Source organism: Polyergus mexicanus, unplaced genomic scaffold (assembly GCF_030449975.1).
Source record: "Polyergus mexicanus isolate NDT 795.1 unplaced genomic scaffold, iyPolMexi1.0 SCAF_2, whole genome shotgun sequence".
NCBI classification, from domain to species: domain Eukaryota; kingdom Metazoa; phylum Arthropoda; class Insecta; order Hymenoptera; family Formicidae; genus Polyergus; species Polyergus mexicanus.
The window spans coordinates 2,822,801-2,847,447 of record NW_027223322.1 but is presented as its reverse complement, the minus strand read 5'-3'; the positions used below and the strand labels follow the sequence as shown (position 1 = coordinate 2,847,447).

Below are 24,647 nucleotides of genomic sequence, written 5' to 3'. Positions count from 1 at the left end.
GAAAGGGAAAATGGAAATAGTAGAAAGAATAGGCGAAAGATCATGAATATGAAAATGAGCTTGCGAAAGAGGTATAAAAAAAAGGCGGGGAAAGAAGGGAAAAGAACACATCTCTCGACTCTCCCGATGCTCTTTTCGGCGTCGTATCATCGAGGGAGAGCTCTCGAGCGACTATCGCGAATTCGAACGGCAAATGCTTGACCTCGAGAGCGACGACGTGGAAGCGTGACGGAGAGGCGCGGACTTGTGTGTGTCGCACACTTCTCCGGAGTCTCCGCGAATAGGAGAACAATACCAAAGAGCCCAGGGTCTCGATCAAGGATGACGAGCGCGACTATGACGGCGTATTGTCATCTGAAGATGATCAGCATGACGCGCGAAGGGTCCTCACTTTTCCTTCTCTTGACTTCTCTTTTAACGTCACGATGATCAACGTATGTCGAACAAATATCGAATTTTGATATTTAATAAGATTGTGCCTTGAAATAATGGAGAATAAATGTGAGAAAAGATTAAAGAGAAAATTAATTCTTATAAAGAGTTCCTGACTTCGCGTAGAAACATAGTCTTAATTCACAAAATTACATTAATTCACAAAATTAATATTTTAATCTAGACAGAGACAGAGACAGTTCTGTTCCGATTTAGTTGGAGCAAAGAGTGTGAGAAAACAAAAATGAAACATTAATATCGTTTGTTTCCTTGTATTTTGCTAAAACAATTTCTATAAGCTGAAAATTGTTTTTGTGAATAAAACTTATGGTGTATTAAATAATCTATCTTTCTCTTTGATATTTTCTTTTTTAACAAGTTTATCGTTTCTCGGCTCGGTTTTATTGAAATCATGGAGGCTAGAAAACTTGGCAGTCGTGGCATGTTCATTGCTGTTGAAAGGTCGGAATGTAAAGAAAAATAATGCGAGCGTTTAATGGAAATCCACTTTTACGCGTTCCCCTTTTACGCATCGAGAAGAACAAAGGCGGAAATAATTTCGATATGTTTGTGTTAAAAAAAAAAATGCATGAAATCGTTCAGAAGAATAATTATTCAAAGAACACGCTAATTAATGAAATCTTGATGATTCTAAAATCTAAAATTTTAACATAGTAAATCAATAAAATATCCATTATTTTTTATGATCGTATAAATTATTGATGTGACAAAATTGATTATGAATAATAAATAAAGTAAATTATGAATAATAATATAAAATGTGCCGAACATACATGAGAGATGTATATAGCCATTATGGCAACGTTTCAAATAGAAAAGTCAATTTTTCATTAGAAACTGGCGATCTCCAACAGCAATAATGCCGTTGCGGCAACATTTCCAATGTTTTCAAAATCATAAATCGCATCCATCATTGCGTATATAAAGAAATGGCGCGAAAGGAGGAGAAGGAAATTGGCCAGTCAGCGAGCGAGTCACGGGAAGAGACCATGGGGCAAAAATAATTTAATGTAAAATACAATAGTTTAACGCATTAGATTAGTTAAAAACAGATATAGGATAGATAAAAGAGAGAAAGAGAAAGAAGGAGCGAAAAATTAATGAAGGGAGAAAACAACGAGAGCGATAGACAATCCTCATCTCGATGAGACGGGAGACGCGGAGTCAATCGAGAGGTTTTTGACAAGAATAATAATCCGACGTCAAAAATATTCTCCGTCCTTAAAATGCGCGACACGTGGAGAAGCATTTATGAAGTATCCATTTATTTCCGTTCTAATTAAAAATTCATGAAAAGGAAAAGGGGGGAACATTAATAATATCATGGAAAGGCGGATATTATAGAAACGAGTCGGACGAATATTCGGAAAGAATTGTATCTAGAGACGAATAATGATCTCATTTATCAAAAACCTCGACGATGACGATTTTCGTGCGCGAGCAAAAACGGTGAGCATACCGGAAGGGAGCGAGGGATGCGCGCTATATGCTCCAGCAGTCTCTCTCGGGACCCTATTTATGTTTTATATATTATATTATATATTATATATATATATATATATATATAAATATGTGTATAAACATTTTTAATTTATTTATTTAATTCATTAATTTTATTGATTTACGATTAAACGTCATCTCCACTTCGGCAACTGTCTGTGTTTTTAATCTTTTGTTGACCTTTCTGCACCAACACTCTCTTTTATTTGAGCTACTTTACATATGACAACTGGAATATACAGAAGAAGAGTGCTCGAAATCTTCCGCCTTTAATACGTCCATAGACATAAAATCCCGACAGAGTACAATCTTGGCATCGCTTATTTGCTTCCATACAAGAATTAAAGAATGTACTTTCAATCACAGATCTTTTTCTTTTCATATTTCACATCTCCAATTTTACATTTTTATATTAAAATATGATATATTTCATAGTTTGTTCTATCACATTTTTGATAAAAATATAATGGCAAAGAGAGAATAAAGCTTGTAAATAAAGAACAAGAAGAGGAAAAAATACAAATATTTAAAATTGTAATGTTCCATATCGTTTGCCATTTTTCTTTTTCAGAATTTTTGACTAAATAAATATCTCTTATTCTTCATCTTTTCACATATTAATGGCGAAAGCTTTATCACGCTCTTTCGTTGCTTCCTTCAAGCAGGTAGGTGCACTTTTTTAGTTTGCTTATTACATTTTTTAGTTTGCTTAATTTACATATTATTGCTTAAATATTAATTTTTATTTTATTTCAGTTTCTTTTGATCCAAATGATTCATCAACGCCAACGCGGAAATTTTGAACTATATAGCTCGAATGTCGATTTGCTCTAACCAACTCGTTTCGCGACGTTAAAAGTGCGCTTATACGATATCGTATTAATTACATAACGAATTTTCTCTTTGACGTCTGTAAATCTCGTTACAGTTGGAACGCAAAGCGAGAATTAATTACAGGCATATTACAAATACTAAAGGTTTTATTCGAATGGAAATTACATAAATGAGAATGAGTCAAAAAACCATAGCGGAAAATAGAGACGAAAACATTTGTTTGGAAATGATAAGAGCAAAAAAACGTACTTTCCATCATTCGTATGAATAATCGTGTGAAATAAATATTTGCAAACTTTTTGTAGAAAATCTTTATTTAATATTAATCGCATCCGTTATAAAGTCGCATAAAATTTTCGACGCGAAAAAATATATTTGGACAAACAAAAAATAAGATACAATTTTTCAAGGAAACACGAGAAAAATTGTCATTCTTGAGAGACGACTCTTTAGTTCCTTCAGCATCTTATTGCATTCCGGCAAGTCGTTTTGGGACAAGTCATTCCTCTTCCCAAGGAAATAGCTTTTCAAGCATTTTCTTGCGGAAAACTGAGAAACGATTTGTAAATAACGCAAATGGAAGGAGACGACATAAATTTCCAAATCGTCAAAGGATAACCATAGGAGGGTGAAAATTGATGGAGGCAGAAATACGAGGGGGAAAATGGCATGTGCATTTATTCATGTTCAGTTGACGATAAAGTAAAACGGAAGCTCAATTCATAAAGCAAAAATATGGAAAATAAAACTATACACCCCTGTATAATGGAAGTACATACTTGAAGATAGTAAAAAGAAAAGTATATTGTAAAAGAAAAAATTGGCAAAATTATTTTAATGTAATTTACAAGAGTTATAACAAAAGTAAAAAATATTAATGAATTGATAGGCGAAAATTTATTACATATTTTTTAATCAATTTTAGATCGAAGAATATGGATTTTAAGTTTTTCACATTTCCAATTATTTATCTTTCGAAAATTCTTAATATACTTTTCTAAATCAAAAATATTATGTTCTATATAAACAATTTTAATTTTCTAAGATATCCTATATATAATTAGTTAATTGCACGCGATCAATTTTCATAAAAGTAAAATACCTTCTATATGGCATATCACTTCCGCCAGTTAATTAAATGAATTTCGTTTCATATCATTTCGTTAAAAGAAAATAATCGAAGGAAAAAATGCAGGGAAAGACAGGAAGAAATAGATCGGATGGGAAATAACCGTGGGTGCGAATACACGAATATTCACTCTCGATCCTGGCGTGTATTTCACGGGCTCGCATTCTATCGTAAAAAGCTCTCTCTTTCTCTCTCCCCCCCCCCCTCTCACTCTCTCTCTCTCTCTCTCTTTCTGTGTAGTCCATAAAGTTCGAACTGCCACTACAACGATCTTCGTAAACGCTTCTCTTAATCGAACTTCGTGCTCTGGAAGCAACTTTCTTCTGTAAGGAAGGGACGGGAGGACTGAGAAGGATCGAGGATGTATTATCGATAGAAACTTATCGAAAATGCGGACTTGCCCTATCCTAAACTTTGCTTACGCGCATTTGGTTCGAATAGGTTTGATTATCAGCCATGAGACAGCGGAAAGTTCTCGGACATATTGCGCTATCGGACACCCTTTAATGGACCAACCGTTAAATTCGCAATTCGACAGATAAATTAGGCGAGAAACGTCCCTCGCGATGAATTAACGCACGTAAATGGGAAACAATTATTGAAATATGCGACAGAACAAGATAATTAGCATATAAAACAAGATTTCAACGAAATATCGAAACGGAAAAAAATTACGACATAACATATGTATCTCTGAGAAGAATATAATAGAAAGTTTAGGGGCTTTTTGATACTAAATCCATTATGAAATGTTTAAATTAATATTTAATAGCACATATGTAAAAATGTACTCCATTCTAAAATAAAATTCTCTAAAAATATTAAAAATATATTACGTATATCTATAAATTAATAAAAACATATAAATTATATAGCAGTAATATTTTCAAAAGTTTCACGTAATAATACAAAATATGCAAAAGAAAAAATTAATAATATAACAAAAATAAGCTGAAAGTTTAAATATAAAATAGTTAAAATATATGAGTATTACATTAAAATATGAAATAAGTAATATAAAAATTTGAATATAAAAAACTAAGCTAAATATAAAAACAGACAAAAATATACGAAACAGATGAGCTTACGATGTTACCGTAAAGATAGAAAACGAAATGATAATATCGTAATGTCACTAGTCTCCCTGCTGCTAAATCGAAGATATTGATGAAAAATTAAGAACGATGACGCGATGATGTCAGGCGAGAAGGAAATCTCAGGAATATTCGAAGAAAAGCCCTTTCGAGGATCGTATAGTGTCAGTTTTATGTGGCGAACGAATCCGCCGTCTGCTTCCTCATTCTTCGCTCTTTGTACGTCCGGCTAACGTATTTTTATTATGTATCTTTGGACACCCTCGAGACGGTGGTATCTCTTTTGTGCGCCACCGATCTTTATGAAACATACATAATAACGTCCGCCGCAGAAAGGAATAAAACGTATCACGAATATCACGAACGATATGACACGTGCACCATATTAAAGCTGTCTGACGCGCCCGGGAAGAAAAATAATTTTCTGTCCGATCGTGAAGCGTATCCTTCCCAGTCGCAACAATGAATTTTATGAAACTAATTTGAATTCCAAAAAGAAATAAGACGATCAAATAGCAGCGAAAAAGATCAAGTGGGGATGATTATTGATGAGCATAAAAAATCATCGAGTTTTCAATCAACAGCCTTCAAATTGCAAGAGATAACTCGAAATACGCGTTTTGATGAATACTTAAAATATCAATAATAACCGATTTCACAGAAAAGTACGGTTAAAGCGGATAATAATTAATTGTCTCCATAATTATCGAGAAATATGATTTATCGTGCCATCGAATAATGTCCGAAATAACGGTGGAGAAAAAAAGCACGATTGTATTTAATCGGCGATAAACGAAATTTTCACATAAAATTGAGAAATCCATTGAAATTCTTGCGTTTAATTGAAACCAAAGCATTTTGACGATAGGCGATTTTCACGTTCATCTCCATGCAACGAAAATCTATGATTTGTTAAAAGATAAAAGTTTCTCAAAGACGATATTGATATTCATTAAAAAATTTAAAGATTGTCATTAAGAACGAAAAATATTGGGTTTTAATGTTTTAAAAATATTCCGCTAGATATTCTCTTCATATACAATAGCTAAAATTTTCTCCGATAAACATTTCATTATTTATCGTAAAAACGAAAGTGTTCCGAATAATTTCTATGATTTATTCGCCATTTGCTCTCTGATGTTACTATATGTACTTTCACGTCTAGCTTTCGTTCACCACGGAATCTTGATACGTGAATGTGCCAGTACGAGCGTATCTTTCAAATACGTCTAACTAAATTGATAACGGACATTGAAAGCGTATCGCGGCATAAACTCAATCTTTGATAGATTAAGTCCTTAGGAAATCTTCAAAAGATAACACTGACGTAATGTAATAAGTGAAATTGAAATTTTACTGTAGCAATATATTAATTAAGTAGGAAATTATTTTAAAAATATCTAATTCCATCTAAGGATGAAGACAAAAAAAAAAGAACATTTATGAAAAGAAATATGGAAATTATTTGATTGTATAAGAATATTTTCATTAAAATTACGTAGTTTTATATAAATCTGAATCGACGTTTATAAAATTCAATTTAATTAAAATTAAATTAAATTAATATTATATTCAATTAATATTACTACCTCGGTAAAGTTAATTAAATTGAAGTTAATTATTCTCAAATTGTGCATGTCAAATCGCGGCAAAGAAAAGAGATAATAAACGAAGTGAAAAAGAATAACGCGCACAAATAACCAATTGAAGTGAACTAGCCGAGATGCCGGCTGACGGTCAACGACTAGAAGATTATGAAAATCTGGCTACGACACGAAAACTAAGTTTGTCTTTATTGGAAACATGAATGGAGAAAGTCTTTATCTCTTTTCCGATACTGCCGTGTGAGGAGTGTCCTTCTTTTTAAATCGAATTTTAGATATTCCACCTGCGCGCCTTCTTGCCGATCCAATGTTCTTCGGTATTGCTCGTAAGCGCGAAGACAATTGGAAATCCCAAAATTTACGAATACTTAACGTACGAAGCTTAACGTGTGAAACTTGAAAATTTTACTAGCTGATATTGTTCTCTCTGCGTTTCCTTTCGGTTTCGATTTCGCGCGCTCTGCCATACATGCTGACTGTGCAAAATTTACGAGAGGAGTTTCGCTCTTGAAATTTGAAAAATGCTATCGATTGTCAAACAAAAATTGAAGATACTTTGATGCAAGAATATAGATGTACGTATTTATATAATTTTAAATTAACTAATAAATTAACTAATATATAATTTTACATTACAAAATTATAAAGTAAAAACTCTATTCGTTCTAAATGTTTGTTATTTATAATTATTCTTACTTGTTTCATGTATACTCGATAATTATTAATCGAGTTTTGAAAAGTAGCCAAAACTTGGTCAATGATAGCAAATGAATATTATATGAGAATAATCTATATTCGCAACAAAATGTCCCATCGTCCCTTATACATTTAATTAACAGACAACTGAAACGTCAACTCAGAAATGCTCTGGATAAAACACAATACACAGAGGAATTATAACATTTGAGACTGTTAATTGTTCGTTTGTTGCTAATTTAGAATGATCGCATCGCGCGCATCGATTGAGGCGACAATAATAACGATTATAGCAGCAATTTATCGAGATAGAAAGTATTCACCCGGTTGACCAACAGCGAACACAGATTTCGACCAATTGGATTTAACGGCAATATTTATGATTCGCTCGCGGCGATAATAAGTGCGCGTAAACATTTAACATGACAGAATCGTCGGCGTCCGACGAACGGTTGATTTTCGATCAACCGACACGCTGTCGCAAGCAAAAACAATGCACACTGGTGGGAATTCGATCACATGGGGACGTCGATTTCCGCGAGCGAATAATCTGACAGGTTTGTTCCACCTTTTGTATATGTGTATGACAGATATAATAATACAACTACTACCAGTATCAGCGGCATTACACAAAAGCAGAATCGACAAAACAGCCGAAAACAACAATTTCATATACGATTTAAAGTCCACAATTACATTATCGTTCAATGAGATCAGCAATTTAGGAAATCAATCGCTTACTTCTTGAGAAAAGCTTAACAAGTCTTTTTCAAAGAGGAATATTTTCTTCTATGTTCTATTCTAGAACAATATGTTTATTAAAACGATGAAAACTGTATATTACGAATATTGATAGCTATTTTCTGAAAATGATATATTTTTACCATTTAAATAATACGCGAAATTATATATTCAAGAAACTATATTCTTAGAGATTCTACCAAGAAATTTTTTTTTAATTAAGATTAATTATAGCGTCTATAAACAATATGAAATGATACATTTAAAATGTAACCGGAAAAATAATGACTTTTTTTATTTTATATTATATAATAATAAAACTAGTCTCTATATCGCAGAAAGAAAACAGAATTTTATATCAAATGTAAAATTAAACGATTCGAAAACATAATTTATTAAACATCGAAAATTGTCTGATACTCCATCTTATAAATTAGAAGTGACGTTAATCCATCCCGTAGCATAGAGTACGAAATTTTACGCACTTCGCGATCGATATCCGGGTTGCGTCGTACGACATTCCATCGATGATATTCTATCAATCTGGGATCGGAGGGAACGATGAATGCCGGGCGGTGTAAGCGACTCTTCGGGCTCATCGGCCCCGAAGGGCGAGCCCGTCCGGTATTGTTAATCGTCACGAGCGAATAATCTGGCCCGCGTTTGTACGCGCATTAGCCCGGCTCGTATGCAAACTGAAATCACGAGCGGAAACGACTAGACGGCCTGCATAAATACGCGAGAACGTCGCGTTGGACTAATCAATTTCGTCGAATCACAGAGAATTTTCAATGTTCGAGCTCACCCCGGCACACCCTTCGCTACCTTGCTACGTGTACCTGCGACGCGACATGAAAAGCACGAAAGGGGGGAAGGAAGAGGAAGGGAAATGGTGGCAAAGAGGGGAAGAACCGAGGGAGTTTTATTGTTCGACTAATTCGGCAAAAGAGAATTGATTGCTAGTTCTCGTTCGTTCTGTCGTTCGTCGGGATACATACACGAACATACCATGTTAGCAGCATCCCCCTTCCATCGCTCTCTTTGTCGATAATCGAAATTTAACGGTATCCGTTGGTCAACGAATCGCCCATTAAAGGATACAAAAAAAAAAAAAAAAAAAACACCGGACACATATGGAAACACGAGTACATTTGCTCGTTTTCGGAATTAACGAGAACGAAGAGATGGCAAGATATAATAAAAGAAATATGTCAATGTATAATATATGCATAATTGAAAGTTCTTGGTATAAAAGGATTAAGGATTTTATTCCTTCAAAAATTCGTTATATTTTCTTAAAGAAAGCAATGTGCAATCGAGAGGATTGTAAAAGACTATCGGTATCATGATATAAATACATTTATTAAAACGTCTACGAGATAGTGAACAAGATACATATCTTAAATATTTTAAACAAATATTTATTTTAAATAAATTACGACAAAACAATAGATAATAGATAATATATTGAGAGAAGAAACTTTTCCGAACATTATCATTTCTGATACGTATTCTTTCAATTCAAGTCAAGTCTGTAATTGAATATCATTTTGTATATCAATTTTCGAATTTTGTATAGGAATGAGAAATTTCAGCTCTTCGAAAATCATAATATAGTACATAAGCATAAATATTCATATAACTCGCGCAAACTTTACTAAGAACTTCATTTTATTCGCCCCTTTAGCGTATAATTTATTATTCATTACGCTTTAAGCAATTAGATCGCGCTAAGCAACTGCTTAACAGATGTACGAGAGAACGTAAGCGGAGAGCGTAGAGAATTTAATTTAAAGGAAACACACAAATGGTGTATATACTGTCGCATCGTAATAATGCAAGTATTAATGGCAGAAAATTACGAAACAGACGAAAATTGTGGTTAATTTTATCATGTATTGCTTTTGATTATAATTAAGCAACGTAGCCGCGTCGAATTGACGTCATAGCAAACTGGTAGTATTAATACATACATTCTTCGTTCTCTTAATTTATTTCCAGAATATGGATGTGAATTATACTTAAACTACTAGTTTAACGGAATATCTCGAAACGAATTTCCTTCAATACTTTTATTAATAGGATAAATCCCTCGCATTCCACGCGCGCAATCATAAGCAGATCTTTACTTCGAGATTCTTTTTAACGCTTTCCACCCTCTTCGTAGAAGCAATCAATTACGCGTTAAGGATACCACGACGCTTCCTCAAAAAATACCCTCGTCTTAAAACAAAGATCTCTATTTATGTATTGTACTCTGATTTATTTAACGAACTAACCATAAGTGGTGGCACGCAACATCGAGAGTATATCTTCATATATAAGGTCTTAAAAAAATACAAACTAAGATAAGAATGAGAATTTATTTCTGAAATAAAGATTTAATTCTTTTTATAATTCTCTTTTTATTATTTTTCAAAACTAGGGAACGCGTTTAATATTTTATTGTAATCGAAAAAGAAAGTATTCTATTAATTAGATTCTTTTTATCAGGCTTTCAAATTTTCTACACGTTGAATAGAAAAGAGACTTTTTTTATTTTGTTTGACTTCTAAGGTTAAGATGATTAGAATCTTAATTTTTTATGTTAAACAATCTGCAAATTAAGATTCGAATTAAATTTTTACCAAGAAAAGGTGAAATCAGATTCTATAAAGAAAAAAGGCTAAATTCGTTAAATCTCTCAAGAATTGAGTCCTTCTTTTTCACGAACACCCAGTATATATATGTACGTGTTCCTCATCGCGTGTAGGCTTGAGACTCATTCTACAATCATCCATCTTTCTCGAATCTACTCAAGAAACGGACGATGAAGGGTGGAAGACGAGGGTGGCACTTTTGCACAGGAAGAGGGTGAAGAAAGGAAGCGCGTGCCTCGGATTTCGTGAGATCGATTTCGCCAACTTCGACGATCTTCATTAACGGCTTAATTAGCGTCGAATATCGAGACGATTTTAGACGAAAACGGATTTATATTTGTGCACGGCAACATATCAACGACATATCTCGCATTCATTAAGATCCGTCGCGTTAATTGCGCGGTCGCCTGTCGTTTCTATCGATCCCTTGTATGATCTTCTATCCGTCGTATTCGCTGTCAAATTAGGTAGCAACAACACTCGCTGAGTGACTTGTCAAAGCTCAATCAACACATCGAGCATTCACCGAGAACGATAGATGAAGCGACGAGGATGCCAAAAGCTGATGCCAATAAACGACTAGTCTAGGATCTTAAACTTTCTCATCTCCCTAATAGCGTACTCCCTTTCTCGTCATACTTCGTTTAATTTTAGAATCACTGAACTTTTTGATTTCCGGATTTCACGGCAACCAGAGAGACTCTGAGAGATATTATAATATTCCGACATTTAGCGATCTCAGGGGATAGCGGAACTTGTGAGATCGAAACAGAAAATAAGTGATACAAGAGAGGAATTCTGAATTTCTATCATTAATTTTTTTAATTCGGTGATTAATTTCTAATTGGAGAGATAAATTCTCTCCAATTAAAAAAATATATGAATTTTTTTTCCAACTTTAAAACTTCGCGCGAAAAAGAACTTCGTACAAGCTTTGTATGCGTATGAAACATATAAATTTAATAATCACATCGTTATGCTAAAGCGCGGACGATGCTCGGATTAAAACATTACGCGAGCTTCGTTTCACCGCGTTTACATATCTCTCTCTCTCCCTCGTATTTGTATAAAAAACCATTCCTGACCTAATATTAACGAGATCGTTGTTTATTCATGCCGGTATTTTATAAATTTCGCGTCACACAAGCGCGTAATTGCATGAAAAATTGAAAATTATTTTCGTCGCACTAAAGTTCTCACATTGAAATTATAAGTGATTTTTAATCAAATAAATTGCAACACACATTTTTCACACATCTTTCATACTGTCAACTCGAACGGCCACGTTTATTATTCGGGTTCACCAGAACGTTTTAAATCGATGAAAGCCTCCACAATGAAAACTACATGACAAAGACTATTCAACGTGTATTTCGCAATATATCCGGTGCAGATAATAACTCGTCTAATGAAAGCGTTACACGCCACACGTGACAACGTACGCGACAACGTACTATCCATAGAGATTGCATCGTATCTGAGTTTCTATCTATAATTTCGCTCGCGCAAGCGCAAAACAAATCATTAAAAATTAAAAAAGATGAAAATAATTATATCCAAACACGTTTTATCAAGATAATATCGTGATCTTGACGAAAGATAATGAGAAAAGTATGAAGAGTCGTGCAAAATTAGTTAGGTCAAGTGAGGCAATTGACATCGATACACAATAAATGAATAACACGATATTTTTCTAAGGAAAAAAAAAAAAAAGAATATTTATATTATAAAACAAATAATATAAATATTGAAAAATATAACACAATATATTTTAAAGAAATGATACGCGTTTATTTAACCATCATTAAATGGTTAAAAAATTGATTAGCTTTATCATGAAGAGATTATTACTCAAATCGCGTGACGATTTCATAGCTCATTTTCCGTTGTCCTTATTATTTTAATTATATTGTCAGCTCTAGTTACAAAATAATTTTATGCGATATATAACGCAAGCAATCCTAGGAAAAATCATATAAGTGTCATTTTTAGACTAAAAAAATCCGAGGCGAATAATACTGTATCCGAAACTTTTTCTACGATATTAAAAAAATTCAGTCACACGACACATTTGCATTAGTTCGTCTATTCTCAAGAAAATCTTGCTGATGGCGAAACGATCGCCATAGGAAAGAAAAATGCGAGAGATGGCATGAAATCAATGTGCCCGCGGTGCTTTTTAGGATATCGCAAGAAAACGCGCAAACGGTTTTTTGATTCCATTCTGTCGCATATGGTGCTGTATATTAATAGCAAAAAGATTGCTCGATACACCGAAACAATTTGGCAAAGCTTCATCGTGAATACATAAAGGAGTTTCTTGCGACAAACTTAATGAACCTCACTGAACACGCAAGTTCATCTCGTCGCTTTGACGATTAGATCAGTCTATTAATAGTTAAACAAGATCATGTAAACTTAAAAATTATTGATTATTGATGTTTCGATAACGCTTCTGTTAATAAAAGATCCACTTTTTAAAGAAAATCCTCCATAAAAAAATCGATACATAAAGAATAAACGGAATGTCTCGTAGAAAAAAAAAAACGTCGCGCGCGATATCGCGTACCATATAGAGAGAATTGAATTGGAAATTCAATTTCACATACATAGACGATCTTATCTTGGGAAGAGCACGTTGGATATTCAAAATCGGGAGATATTCGATTTCTCCTGCTATTATTAAAAGTAAATAACGGCCGGAAACGAACTGTCCTTTACGCGGCGCAAACAGCGAAAAGTTGGAGTAAGGAGAAAGAAAAACAGACGAGAGAAGAGAGAGAGAGAGAGAGAGAGAGAGAGAGAGAATCATCCTTCTCCCGTGCCGTTTGCAAATTCCGTCAGTTTTCAAAAGCACGGAAAACTTTTCGCGAGAAGAAATCGAAGTGTCTAATAGGGAACACGAAGAACATCGCGGATGAATACTGCCCGCCACATTTCAAGGAACGAATATCGATTTATCGTCGAAAAGTTTTGTTCGATCGCACCGCGCGACTCGCGTTGTTTGACTTTCGGGAAGGAAAGACGCAATGGGATACGTTTCCTTCTTTTGAACCGATTGTAACTTCCCCTCACGGATCACTGACGCGACAAACTTTCGATAAAACAACGGACGAATATCGCGTAATGCCCGAAGTTGCCCGAAGTTACCCCAGGAGATTTCCCCCTCGTTGTATCGCGCGACGGAATAATACCGAAAATTTGCATAAAAGAAACGTTTACGTAAATGTTATAGTTTCCTCCAACTGATATCCTTACTGATATTTCATCTAAGACACGCATCACGCATCTAAACTATAAATTATAATAATATATAAATCTCGCATTCCTTTCAACAAAATGTAAAAACGTACGTATTACTGATATAAGTAATTTTATTAAGCATTTATCGAATTCATTAATTTAGAGAAACATGGTTTTTCAGCAACTAAATGATGCAAATGAATTTCTACTTTCGTTTTATCAGTCAACTTATGTCATTTTTAATACGTCTCCACCATTGTTGTTACATTAATCGAACAGAAAATCGGTATCGAAAGGAGTTTTGGCGCGATGCAACGATTATATCGTGCCATTCTCTTCCGACAAAGTGATCGGAATCCTTGCCTTCGCGCAACAACTTCGAGCATTAACGTGCGAGCCGTGAAATTATGCCGTGCCGCACATCATCCGTAACGATACGGACGTTCGCATAATCGAACCAGAGAGTATTCGCCCCGTTCCCGCATCGCCCCCGCCGACAATCCACCCACACCTCCGACGGACGCACCCGGCAGCGCGTAAAGCAAAACCAGTTCGGATGCAAATCTTCGTCCGTTTTGCATTTTGTCATCCGTCCGACCCGAGCCGGAGCAGCGAAAATCAGCCGGTGCAAGAGAGCGTTACAGCGCGATTACGCAGTGGCGCTCAAGTGCTCGTCGAGCGATTCGTGACATTATTCCAGTCAGCGTTACCATTATCCCACATAACTGTATTAAGTAGCGACTAGCTAAAACACGAATTCGCATTTATATGACAAAATATTCGAAGATTATCGTTAGTGCATGTAAGAATGAAGTTGTTCACCCGGTGAAGTTGTTACGCTCATGGGATACTATTATAATCAATGTTGCCATTATTTAGATAATTGTATGGATTAACGATATATAGAAGTCCCATTTACATCTTTAAGCGAGATATATTCGTGAATGCCGCGGAATATTTACTAATTAGCAGAATTGAGAAGGTAACGCGTTACTTGTAACGTCGTTACCGTTACAGTTACTTTTTTTTTTTGGTAACGATTGTTACTTTTTTCTATTTATAACGGTAACGGTAACGTCGTTACATTTTTACAGTAACGGTAACGAATTACTTTTATCGTTATTTTGGTTCTTTATTGTCTTACATCTATTCAATAGATGTATTTTTTTGAAAAAAATTTTTTGTAACCTTCTATTATAGGCTGCATTCTGATAGTCACTGCCAGTACTGAAAATCTATAGTAACGTAAATTATCGATTTTACAATACCGATAGTGAATATTGGAATACACTCTTAATAATATCAATATTTCTCTTATCAATATTTAAAAAAAATGTTTGATAAAAATTTTCGACAAAATTGAAGATTGTAAATTACAATTTAAATTCCTATAAAGATAAGTGTATTAAAAAGTAAAGATATTAACATAAAAAATTAGAATCATTAAATAAGTTTAATATAAAAAACGCTTGTTATATAGAGATTAATTTAGAGTTTTTATTTGTAACATAGATTGTTACATTTAATATTGATCATTAAATAATTTTATAATCTAATAGCTTATTTTAGTATTACGAAAAACAAAAACATAACGAAAAAGTAACGTATCGTTACTTGCCAAGTAACGGTAACGGTAACGCGTTACTTTTATAGGGTAACGTTCCCAACCCTGCTAATTAGCAAATATTGGTAGTGCATATGATCCAATAAATCATGGTGTTCCAGTTTGCGAAACTATTATAGTCAATGTTACCATTATTTATGAAATTAACTAATAACAGAGACGCGCGCATTCCCATCTGACCAAGAAATAATCAGAAAACAGGAACTATTATTAGCGAATATCGCTAATGTAGTCCAATAAATTTTGATGCCCGAGTTTATGAAATTATTTTAGTCGCAATTATAATCTATAAATATTATCTAATGATAAAATGACACACACACATATTCATTTATATCTCTGTGCATATTGATAAATAAATCAAAACTATTATGCGAACATATTAATATAGATCAACTTTTTTGATATCAAATCAATAATGCATTATAGAAACTGCAAACGTTGATTTAACTATAGACTTGTTAGAGGAAAATAATTTATTTGAAAGTTATTCGAAATAATTTTTTTCGATTTTTGATGGAAATATAATATAAAAAATATATAAAAATTATATATATATATATATATATATATATATATATATATATATAAACATTTTAATATATTTTTTATATTTCCGTGAACTGCAAACTATCATATGATCCTTAAAAAAAAAAAAAAAAAAAAAAAAAAGAGAGAGAGAGGTTTTTACATTTCGCAGGTGAGAGAAATTTTTATGACGTTTCTATAATTCGGCTTTATTACTCGTCACTCGTCACGAGAGACGATCTCTCGCAGAAATCTGCGCGCAAACATATTACGAGGAATATGCTGGTCCGGCGAATAATCACGCTCTACGAAAATTAAATGACACAAAGCCGACAACGCAGAGCAAATTCACAGAGCACTCCGATACGAAGTACGAAGCGCCGGCCACGATCAGGCAATCGACCCTGTATAAACGCGAATGCACGATGTAAATCTCGATTCATTTTACGTTACCAGATGAAAGAGGCGAGGCTGCTCGTAAATGCCGGATAGTTTAACATGATTATGTGAGCAATGACTCTCACATATTTCTACTTTTACGAGAGCGCGGAAAATCTGGTTTCTACACACGTATGTTATTTTCTATGCGCGTAAATTACACAAAAATTATAAGTTAAGTAACAGCTGTTACATAATATATATATACAATATTTTGTTTTTTTGCGCTTTTTTTTAATACACGCTTTGCACATAAATTGAATTGAATAAATTATGTGAACATATCAGGCGAAAAAGATATTGCAAAATATTAAAATCTATAGGATCTTGTCCGCCTTGACAAATTTCAAGTTGAATACTTTTTAAGCGGTTACCATGGCAATCGACGTACGAAAAGAATATAATATCCATTAATGCAATGGGAGAATAAAACAGAACGCAATGGAAAAATCAAAAGAAAGAGAAAAAAAAACAAGCGAACAATAACAACAACAATGAAAATTAACAAACTGGAGAAACGCAAGAAAAAATGAGAAAATTACCGTGCTCCATGAGAACGAGTCTATGTATTAACTGAACGACCGTAATTCCCAATTGAAAAATGCTGGACTGCATTGTGCGAAAACATCGCGATACGGATAAATATTTATCCGATGATACATTCATCGTAAAGCGCAACGTTGGGTACGCATTCCAGCAAATTGCTCGCCTGATGCACTTCACTTAACAAAACCGTCAAAGGATTCATACAACATACAACAATGCACAACCGCCGCCACACGGCCCGAATATGGATAGCAACGACGGAGGGAGAGCGATGATGGATCCGGTCACGGAACAAAAGGAATGAATTAAAGGGGGCGCGCGCGCGTGTATGATGGAAGGTCATCAAATTAAAATATGTATGAAGAAAGGAATATCGCTCTCGACGGTGAATACCGCGACGGAATTAACGATATCCGTCGATTAACAAACTTTAATCGTCAAACGAAGCGTAACTGGATACCGAGAGGCTTCGAAAAATTTCGTCATTCTCGAACGTTCGTATTTTTCAAAATGTAAATCCGTATCAATACACGGGTATGAAGATCGTGATATAGTTTGCTTCTTTTGAATTTTTATAACTAGCATATTTGTTATAATATCAAAATAAAGTTCTACGATGAGTAATACAACGAAACAAGTTTAAGAAAAATATAAAAAAAAAAATATATATATATATATAACAAATTTATTTAAAAGATACAAAAAAAACTGGGAAGAAAGGAAAACTCTTTTGATATCTATCCTTGGCTAAAAAAAATTCAAAAAGATTGCATAATATATCGTATGCGTATACGTAACATGTTACATCATAACGTGTTACACACATAATGGCACAATCAATGTTGTGCCTCGATAATGTGTATATGGCAAACATTCGCTAATAATTTAATACATTCGCGAACACTAATCGCGGAAGTTACACATAATATAGGAAAGTTATATACATAAACCACAAATCTCCTCTTACGCAGTAATCGCAATACTAATGTAACGCGCATGAAGCTTAGGCTATTAAATCTATATCAACTATTCCGCAAAGCCCTATTTCTAGTTTAGCGCAAGCTTCAGTAAACTTTCACAATATCATGGACAATGCGTGCTTTATATTTTACGACACGGATTGCTTTAAAATACATATGAGAAAGAAGAAAAAAGAGAAGAATTAAAAATTCCTAGGCTTTTTTTTACGATTCTGAAAATATAATCCACACTTGTATCTTTTCGTGAGCTATAAAAGAAAAAGAGACACATTTACAAATGAGAGGCAATAGCGTTTTCCAAGCGATTATACTATCAAAATAATTGACAAATTTCTTACTATTCTCCATAAATCTTACGTTTCATTGCTTCAACATACATCATTCTCATCACTGTAATCACAATTCGCCGTAACTTTATCCGGATAAATCTCCAGGTTTACAATCTGGCATTTCGCGAGATTTAATAGCCATTCTATTTGGATATTGATATTATTCCTCGAAGAGAGAGAGAGATTATTCCGCGGCAGAGATATAGATGTTGTTTCGTACGGCCGCACCAATGTGAACATCCCCAAACGGTGCTGAAATTATCTAACATATCTAGCCAAGAAACACTGGCATTTCTCGATAATGAAGTAGAAGCATCATTAGCGAGTATAATTAAAATAGCGAATAATTAATGCATTAATAAATAAAATAAATAATACAACGTTAAATAACGTGAAGCAAATATATTATATAACGCGATATTACACAACACGAAAATCCAATGAAATAATCAAACAATCCTTAATCTCCGAAATTGCTATTCCGATTAAATTATCACCCATAAGTTAATTTAGGGATAATTGTGACGCGATAATATAACGTATACACCGTTCAGTATTTTCGTCTTTTTACTTTGTCGCTCTTCATGCAAAAACGAGTAGGAAATTCAGACACGTGTGAATTTGATCAAGTCCACCACGATTGCGGGATTGAGCCGCGCCTATCTCGTGCGAGTGTTAAACGCGAACGGTTACACGGATAAGGCGATGCCACACTCAGTAATCGCTGCGCTAATGCTATCGACAGATCGCCTTTTCAATTCGTGATATGACTATTTTGTAGCGAAAATCTTACGTCGATCTAATGATACGCGGGACGATATCTCGCTCGGAAAATACGACGCGATATCGACAAGTTGAATTGCATAGAATGCGTTTTATGGTTTTCATTAAAGGCAACCGAGGCGAGATAAGGGCGTATGTCTTTAGAATTGAATGGATCGAAGGGTAACGGACCATCGACGAAAAGACAAGACGAACGTGTATATATATATAATGCACACGGATAGGCGATTGCAAGATTTCTCGTTAGCTAGTTGAGACTAGACTGGATTACGTGATGTTTACACGAACGGCTGACCATCCGACGCGCTGCTTTCGCTCGGCAATGAATTCGCATTACGATGGCGCCCGACGCATTAAACTATAACGACCGCCAGGACATTCGGTAGACCGGATATCCACCCTAAACGACAGACTACGAGCGCGACGACATCGCAAGCTAACAGCTATCCCCGATATTGTCATTGTACTGCGCGTCATAATGGCCGCTTTTAAAACGTCAAACCGTCCGAATGGCCGGCAATAAGACATCTCAGAGAGATCATCTAAACGATGATCGCACGGCCATCTGAAATAAATGCCCGTGCCGAGTCTCGCGTCGCATTCAGCTGGGAAAATTGTTGAGTCGTAAATTTGTCGTACATTACTTTTCCTCTCGAATCAAGAATTTCTCGTGTCTAGATACAACCGTCATTCGAATAATTTAAAAAATAGAATTGAAATCATTATTGGCTTCAATCAATTCGTAAATGACGTGCAAGTATGTATAAAACAGCAAAAGCAAATTAGATAAGATAATACTTTACTTATTGAACTTATTCAAACAGATAATTAAATGTAATATGTAAAAGCATCTTTTAAAATAGTTTATTCGATTGATTTGTTAAGAGAATAGTTTTCACACAAAAAGTATTTAAAATAATCAAACATCTAATGTTACACTATATGCTATAATTAAGAAAATAAAAATAATTACTCATATATTTAACTGCTAAAATAATATCTAAAAAAATTAAAAATATTATATATTAATATAACACTGTTTTTTAATAAAGAGAGCGAATAAAATACAACACGTCCGAGTATCTTTCTCAAACATTTAGAAATAATCTGGGGCGAAGTTAATAGAGAAAGTTAATAGTGCTCTTCGCAGCACAAGTCATTCGTGGTATTAAAAAAAATGTCTGAAATACGGGCACGCGCGGAAATGCTTCCGCTCTTCTGGTAGCGCGACTACCGAGACAATAGCCTTCCTCACTCTTTTCCGCCCTCTTTATGTAACACCAACAAAAGACCCTCGATACGCGACTCTCGTGCGCTCTCACAATGCTTCTCGTGACATCCGTAATCTCCATACGCTCTACCGAGGGTATACGTCGGAGAAGCACATTTTTAAAAAAGATGGAAAAAAGAAAAGAAGATGGCTACCAGACGATAATTAATAACTCCGTTTTTCGTAACAAAGGCGAACATTTGCGTTTTATTATTTTGCGTCATCTTTTTTCGAATCAAATCAAACTCTATAAATTCCCACAATCGTAAAGAGAAAGAGAGAGAGAAAGAGACCTCTCACCAACTTAAATCGTTTGAAGCGATCTAAACGAAATTTGCAGCTTCATTTTTCAGTTTCGCCCTACCTGAAGGAGCTTTTTCACAGATTCTGCGAGATAGAAGCGAACGGGTAGTTAGGTACGTAGGTAGGTAGGTAGGTAGGTAGGTAAGTAGGTAGATAGATAAGAAGGTTTCGCCCGGCGAGAAGGATGAGGTGCGCACCCGGGGGATGGTATCGCGAAGGAACAGCCAAGGCGAAATCATTGCGAGAAGAGGCACGATCGTACGAGGCGAGTACGTGGCGAGGAAGCGCAATTTTCGAATCGAACATCGACCGCGCAGTGCATCTCTCGTCGTTTCTGAGACGATGAGAGAGGCGCGCCAGTTGACGAATTCACCCCGTGAGGACTCGGCCGAGGCCACGGTCGGTCGAGATCCGGTCGAGCGATGGGCGAAAGGGGAGGGGGGGGGGAAGAGAGATGGAGAGGTAGCGGGCTCGGTCTCTGCCACGGTAATACGATAGAGAGTTTAGGTAGCCGGTTACGTTATACCTTGGCAAGCCCATTATATCGCTCTGGGAATCCTTTGGGAAATAGTCTATGGCGTTGCCGGCCCGAGCCTCGATCAACCGTGAAATGTAGTCCGATACGTATTACCGGCGCGGGTGGACCGGAGGGGGGGGAGGGGGGTTACAGCCTGATACGTTTCGCCGGCATCTGGTGTGCGGTGTACACCAACGCGTCGAGCCGCCGTTACCTTCCGCCGACGAAGAGAATTGCTACGAGCCTACTAGGCGCTTAGGATTCCGCCTTCGCCGGAATTGCGGCAATTTCTCTCTCGTTCAGCCTGAGCTCGTATAGTTTGTCGTGCTTGAACATGTGACACGCTAACATATTAACCTACCACTACTACCCGTTAGACGTGCTCTCGTAATGTAACGACGGACGGCCTCAATCTGATCCCGATAAATAAATGACGTCATAATCGAAGGTAGTCCATGTACGAAATTTCGTTATTTTGGTGAAATTTTTGATTCTATCTTGCAAAATTTATTATGAAATTCGATAGAAATAAAATAAAATCTAGTACATATAAATATCCGTCAATATCCGAGAAAGACATTCAAGGATTTTAAACAAACGAGTTTATCGGAGTAGAGTCTTATACAATATATATATATCTGTTTATAAAAAATGTTTTTTAAAGAAGCTGCAGCCAGTTAGTTTTCGAGATTTAATCTATAAATGTACATAATTATATCGTGCTTGTATAAAAGCAGATTTAAAAAGTACATAATATATTATTATTTTTTTTATAACTTTATTTCTGTAACGAATAAAAGAGATTTAGTCTCATTACGAGTGAAAAAAAGAAACAATATATCGCAACTAATAAAAAAAATAACGTTTTATATTCCAAAATTCATTTCGTTAATTCTAACAATCGATTATACACAAGCAGACGAATATCGACTATAGAAGAAAACGACCGCATCGCTACGTTTCGTTCGGCCTCGACAATGGAAGTTTTATAAAAATGGCGCGAATAAGCGTTGGACAATATTTGATTAGATTTTACAAACAAACGCACTCGGACAAACGCACGACATACATGTGTAATGAATTTACATCGCGCCCCGGCGCGATTGCCTCTTTTATGCATTCGAGAGAGCGGGCGCTTGTACCCTCCTCTGCCCTCATCCCGCCCTCGTCCGCGAAACGATCATGAATTCAATGGTTTCCGATAACAACGGGAAGGGAGGAGGAGAGATAGAGAGAATATAAAACAAAAAGAAGCGTCCGCGTAATTTACATAGAGGAGCGTTTCGAAGGTAACGCGCGCTTCGTCGTAGCCGGGAAATAAATGTTTCTGCGATCCGTACATATTTCTCGAGCAGAAAATCCTCACATACGATACGTCTTTTGAAATCAACAGACTCGGCGAAATTTTTCAAGTCATCGCTAACTTCGAGCGTTACGAATAAGACCGATATTGTGGATGTATCTCGCATAGAAAAATTTCTGACAACGATGCGTCATTTGTTTCAAGCCGCTGACGTTTATACTTCTGCTTCACTTCATTTATCGAAGAAGACGGCATTGCAAAGAAAAAAATATCAGAGTATTTGCTTACGTTAGAAAATAAAAAATAGTTGCTTCTATAAAGTTCTTTTTTACTTCAAAACTCTAACAAAAAAAGGCAAAATTATCTTTACTTTACTTTTAGTAATAATGTTAATTTAAATCTTAATCGAATGATATTAATCGGTATTGTATTAATGTTAAGATGAGATTGAGGGGAAAAAGATCATATAAATTTAGTTGAAAATTCTTTTTCTAAAATTTCTCACTTTTCTAGTCAACTTTATCTTACGACTGAAAGGAGGACTATCGTGGGTAATTCGTTCTATTGTCTTACGGTACGGTAATACACCTAAACGCAGTCTTCGGCACGAATCTCCCATTCTCGGATTAAACACATGAATCTTAATGCGGTAAAGCCAAGACGTTGCACAAATCCGCGAAACGACGCTAATAGCGGTCAAGTTGACTCTAACGGCACAATACCGGTATCGGTGCTATTATCCGTAAGTTTATTGAATGTTAAAGTTCTGTAGAGAGTTCTCCATTTCAACCGGTTAAATTTCGCCGTCAGTACGTCGTTGCTACGTAACCAGTAATTGGCACGTCAGGACAATGCGGTGTATCAGCGAAATTCCGCGCGGCAATGTTCATTTAATCAGAAACTACAATGGTAGCCGATCAGATTCCTTACTATCGCGCGATGATTCAACGAATCAAACATCAAGTATAGACTATCTTTTGCTCATAGCAAGATTGACTTGATACAATAAATCTGTCAGAAAATGCGAGTGATCAAATAGAATTGATCAAAAAATATCACTAGGAGTTAGTGCCGGTTATTCGTTTAAATTCCAATAAATTTTCTATATCTCTTTTATTTTCCATATTTTATCAGGTATAATAAATATATAATAATAATAATTTCATAAGCGGATTAGTAGTAGCGCTGTAAATCTCTTTTTTTGTCCTGCCTCTCTCTCTCTCTTTATCTACTTTAAAATTATATTACTATTAATTATATTACTATTAATTTATCTATTAGAAATATTTGATCGCCAAAATAATCAATTTAATGTTTTTTATTTACGTCGTTAATAGTAATATAATCTTAAAGTAGATAAAGAGAGAGGCAGGACAAAAAAAGAGATTTACAGCGCTACTACTAATCCGCTTATGAAATTATTGCTAAAAGTACATGTAAATGAGACTGTCTGGATAGCCGTATAAGAGCCCTTTATACGCATTAAACGGGATAGGTGCAAACGGAATGATTCACGCGAACGACAGGAATAGAACTATTTCCCCTCGCGTTCTCGTTCTTCTTCAGGGTCGGTGAAGAGCCTTGAAGAGCTCGTGGGGTCAACAGTCGCTGTAGTACGAGGACGAGAAGCTCGTGTTTTCGCAAGCGCATGAATTTTTTCGACTCAGCTTTATGGAAGTCGTATAAATTACGACACAGCGACTTTTTAGTCTTTAATCTAAACAAAATATACGGAGATTGTATTGATTTTTAATCATTAAATCTCGTAGGGATTTATATTATAATAGATTAATACGAACATATATTTTTTAGATATAAAATAATTTTTTTTTGTTTTTTTTTTTTTACATATTACAAGCAGAGAAAGTGCGATTATTGTAACACTGTACGCGGAAAAAAAGAATTAAGAGAGTTTAATATCTCGGTTATATTTCAAGATCCACAGAAGCAATATTTGCTTCACACCAGACACTTAACGGAAGACTATTTTCTTTTCTTGCTTGCACCCAAGATATGGATAAATTTTCTTCATTCGCCGAGGACGTGACGCTCGCCCGCTTCTAGCGCATCTAGCGGCACTGTCAAGGTAAATT

At 35.1% G+C, this 24,647-nt stretch overlaps 2 protein-coding genes across 3 annotated transcripts in view; one reads left to right on the top strand and one right to left on the bottom strand.

The window, feature by feature from the left end:
- Mad2 (mitotic arrest deficient 2) overlaps positions 1 to 24,647 on the bottom strand; it is a 226,793-nt gene that overhangs the window by 187,790 nt on the left and 14,356 nt on the right. The window lies entirely within an intron of this gene.
- The window catches only part of Vn (membrane-bound neuregulin protein vein), a 319,192-nt gene that overhangs the window by 287,873 nt on the left and 6,672 nt on the right, over positions 1 to 24,647 (top strand). Inside the window, exon 6 of the mRNA XM_070315119.1 lies at positions 24,566 to 24,640. Coding sequence (XP_070171220.1) covers positions 24,566 to 24,618 — 53 coding nt within the window. The 3' untranslated portion in view covers positions 24,619 to 24,640. The remainder of the gene's footprint in view (positions 1 to 24,565; positions 24,641 to 24,647) is intronic.